Source organism: Octopus bimaculoides, chromosome 14 (assembly GCF_001194135.2).
Source record: "Octopus bimaculoides isolate UCB-OBI-ISO-001 chromosome 14, ASM119413v2, whole genome shotgun sequence".
Lineage (NCBI taxonomy): Eukaryota > Metazoa > Mollusca > Cephalopoda > Octopoda > Octopodidae > Octopus > Octopus bimaculoides.
The window spans coordinates 3,552,671-3,556,195 of record NC_068994.1 but is presented as its reverse complement, the minus strand read 5'-3'; the positions used below and the strand labels follow the sequence as shown (position 1 = coordinate 3,556,195).

Below are 3,525 nucleotides of genomic sequence, written 5' to 3'. Positions count from 1 at the left end.
ATATAAGAAATTAAAGAAGGAAAATGCACACACTTTACATATTTTTAACTGGTTGACAAACAATATAAAATTTATTAAAAAATATATAAAATGTGTGCATTTTCTTTCTTGAATTTGTTATCTATATTACAACTCACCATGTGGGGATAATCGAAATCCCTCCCTTTCTGTTACTAACTGTATATATATATATATATATATATATATAAACCCTTTATATTTCCAGGTAATTATTTTCTGCTGCCATATGGTACTGCACCAAATTTACTACCAGTGCTTCCCTTTCTTGGAAAACTGAAGAATTAGAAACCATGTCATGCCACGGGGATTGTCTGGAAATCGAATCCAACCGAATCTTTTACTGAAATATCAGCCTTGTACACTTTTAATTTCTGAAGTGTGTTGAAAATAAATGTTGCAAGCAATTTCTCTACAGCTGAAGTTATCTAAGAACATACATAGTAAATGAAACCAATGTTTTAATATAACTAATGGAAGATATTTCTAATATTCTAAAAAAAAGAGCATTGCTTTCCACTACTGTATAATTACTGGAACTCGTACAAATAATAATAATAATAATAATAATAACTTTGGTGCACTTGGTACAATACCCTGACTGTTACCTAAAAGACTGAAGTATACTAGAATTGGCTACACACATTGTCAACCTGCAAAAAAGTTTCATCCTGTGTGAATCTTAAGAAAAGCTTTTTAAGATGTGAGGAGACTTGTCGCCAACATTCAGGATCCCTGCTAATTAGTATGTAATAGCTTTTGAATAATAATAAATTTGTATTTGATTTACCATTTGTGTTTTGAAAATCAACTCTTCTGCTGCCTGAAGGGAATTGTATCCCAACCCTCAGTTTATTTGTTCTTGTCCCGTTTGAAATATTTGATTCATTGATTGGCAGTCTTGTCAGATAAAGAATGGAAAGTCCTGATAATCTTGAAGACTCTACTAAAACTTATATGTGTCAAGCTTGCAACTTAAATTTTGAAGACTTTCATGAATGGAAACTACACCTGAGTACTCATCCTGTCACCAAGTATGAATGTAATTTCTGTTTTTCTTCTTATTCAAACAAAACGGATTTCTGGGAACACATCAAAACTCATACCAACTCTTCAACAGCCGTCAAATATTTTTGTTCAAAATATCCTCTGGAGAAGAACGGACAGGAAGAAAGTGAGCAAACTGGCACCGAAAAAGGGGTTGTTGAAGATGACACTGGTATTGAACCATTAAAAACGAATTCTGTTAGTGATTTGGACCCTATGGTGGAACATTCCGTGATGTCTGTTGAAGAAGAAGAACCAATCATGGCTACTGATGTTGAGCAACTTGATGGTGGTAAAACTGATGATGATGATGAAAATCCTGACAATGAAAATTTTGATGATGAAAGTCCTGACGATGAAAAAACCAATAATAATCCCCAATCTGTAGACGCCGCAGCAAAGAGGTGCAAATGTCAATTCTGTGACAAGTCCTTCCCTAGTGCCTTCTTGTTCAAAGTCCATTTAAAGAAACACTGTTTGCCCTTAACTTATCTACAGGTAAAATGTCTCGGGGAACCAGTGTCTTTAGGAATCCTTGTTGGTAAATCTGACTAACGCCAAAAGAATGATGGCAGATACAACTGTTGGGTAAATATTATATCTTCTGCCAGCTGGTAGAATGGACACACACCACAAAAATAATCTACCTATTGCTAATTGCAGTAAAATAGACACAAAGCTGTCTGTTGGTATAAGATGGCAATATAACAAATACAGCTGCCTGTTGGTAGATAGGACAGTACATAATACCCAAATATTTCTCATTTCAGGCAGAAATAGCAAGACATCAAGCAAATATGTCTACCAGTTGGTAGAAAGGACAGTACAGCAGATACAAATGTCTCTACCAGTTGGTAGAGAGGACACTATAGCAGACACAAATGTCTCTACCACTTGGTAGAAAGGACAGTATAAACAACTGTAGCTATTCACAGTATTCCAACAAAGACTTGGCACTTGATCCCTATGGGATTAATAAGCACCAGTAATGGAGTCCTGTTGTGTAATTTATCATGCAATAACTAATCATGATCAATTATTATATTTTATTGACCATCTCAGGATTGATTTTAAAAACATTTTCCTGAACAATTTTTATATTTGAAATAATTTTCATTTCTTTTAAAATGAAATAAAATGAAATGTTTTGTTTTTCTCCCTTGATTTTACACTGAAGGACTCTGTTGTTGTTATTTAGCTCTATGCCAGCGCTAATACACCAGACCTATGATCAAAGATGGTCCATTCATGACCACCCTATCTAAATGTATATCTCTGATTTCATTATCTTTTTTGTTTTAAAGGAATTTATAATTTAAGGAAGCTCTGACTGGTTCAGTAACCACATACAGACCCTTTCATTGTTGGTGTTGGGGGTATAGTGTTGTTGTGTGACCCCAGCTCAGCTGTGATCAAGTAGACCTAACATCATAGACATTCCAAACAGGACCACATTCTCTAATGTGCCCTTTGCCAAGATGTGATTTAAAGAAATTTGGCTGCTATTTCTAGCAGTTCCAGGAACAATGTTGATGTTCCGTTAATGGGTCCTGGTGGTATTAGTGTTGTTGTTGTTGTTTCCAGCCCTAGGTCATCCTTGGTTGAGCAAAATTAGGATCAAATGCATCTCAGCCATCATTACCCCATCTTATTTTCAAGAATAGTGTACCTAGGACTACTTATTTCAATGTGTCCTTCCTTTTTTCACGATGTTATTTAAGGGAAATTTTGTTGCAATTTCTTGCAAATTGAGTCACTGCATCCAGGTTTTCTCATCGTCAGACAGTTTTGTTTTGTTTCTAAACAAAACTGTCTGACAAACGGAAACGTGAAACTCTGAGTAACAGTTTTTGTGATATTTCTGCTGCTTTTTAATAAAGTGTATATATACATATATATATATAATAGGATAAAATTGTTAAAAATGTTATCGGTGGCCAGCATATAATAAAAAACCTGCTTAAGTGAAATTATAAATACAATTATAAATAAAGGCATAGCAAAAGTTATATATATATATATATATATAGGGAGAGAGAGAGAGAGAGAGAGAGAGAGAGACCTATATAGAGAGACAATAATGACACAAATGTATTGAAATGTATATATAACTATACATGGACAACAATGATATATAAAGACATATTAAACATATATATCAATATAGTAATATATAGACAATAATGACGTACATAGGTATGTAAAATATCATCATCATCATCATCATCGTTTAACGTCCGCTTTCCATGCTAGCATGAGTTGGACGATTTGACTGAGGACTGGTGAAACTGGATGGCAACACCAGGCTCCAATCTAATTTGGCAGAGTTTCTACAGCTGGATGCCCTTCCTAACGCCAACCACTCAGAGAGTGTAGTGGGTGCTTTTACGTGTCACCCGCACGAAAACGGCCACGCTCGAAATGGTGTCTTTTATGTGCCACCCGCACAAGCCAGTCCAG

The 3,525-nt window shown here is 35.0% G+C and overlaps 2 protein-coding genes across 5 annotated transcripts in view; both read left to right on the top strand.

The window, feature by feature from the left end:
- The window catches only part of LOC106870110 (zinc finger protein 423), a 4,871-nt gene extending 2,630 nt beyond the window's left edge, over positions 1-2,241 (top strand). For all 4 annotated transcript variants that reach the window (XM_014916096.2, XM_014916097.2, XM_014916098.2 and 1 more), the window contains exon 2: positions 227-2,241. In XM_014916096.2, coding sequence (XP_014771582.1) covers positions 934-1,620 — 687 coding nt within the window. In that variant the 5' untranslated portion in view covers positions 227-933 and the 3' untranslated portion in view covers positions 1,621-2,241. The remainder of the gene's footprint in view (positions 1-226) is intronic.
- Positions 1-3,525, top strand: part of LOC106870052 (zinc finger protein 721) — a 64,997-nt gene that overhangs the window by 53,519 nt on the left and 7,953 nt on the right. The window contains exon 4 of the mRNA XM_052973004.1: positions 986-1,357. Coding sequence (XP_052828964.1) covers positions 986-1,357 — 372 coding nt within the window. The remainder of the gene's footprint in view (positions 1-985; positions 1,358-3,525) is intronic.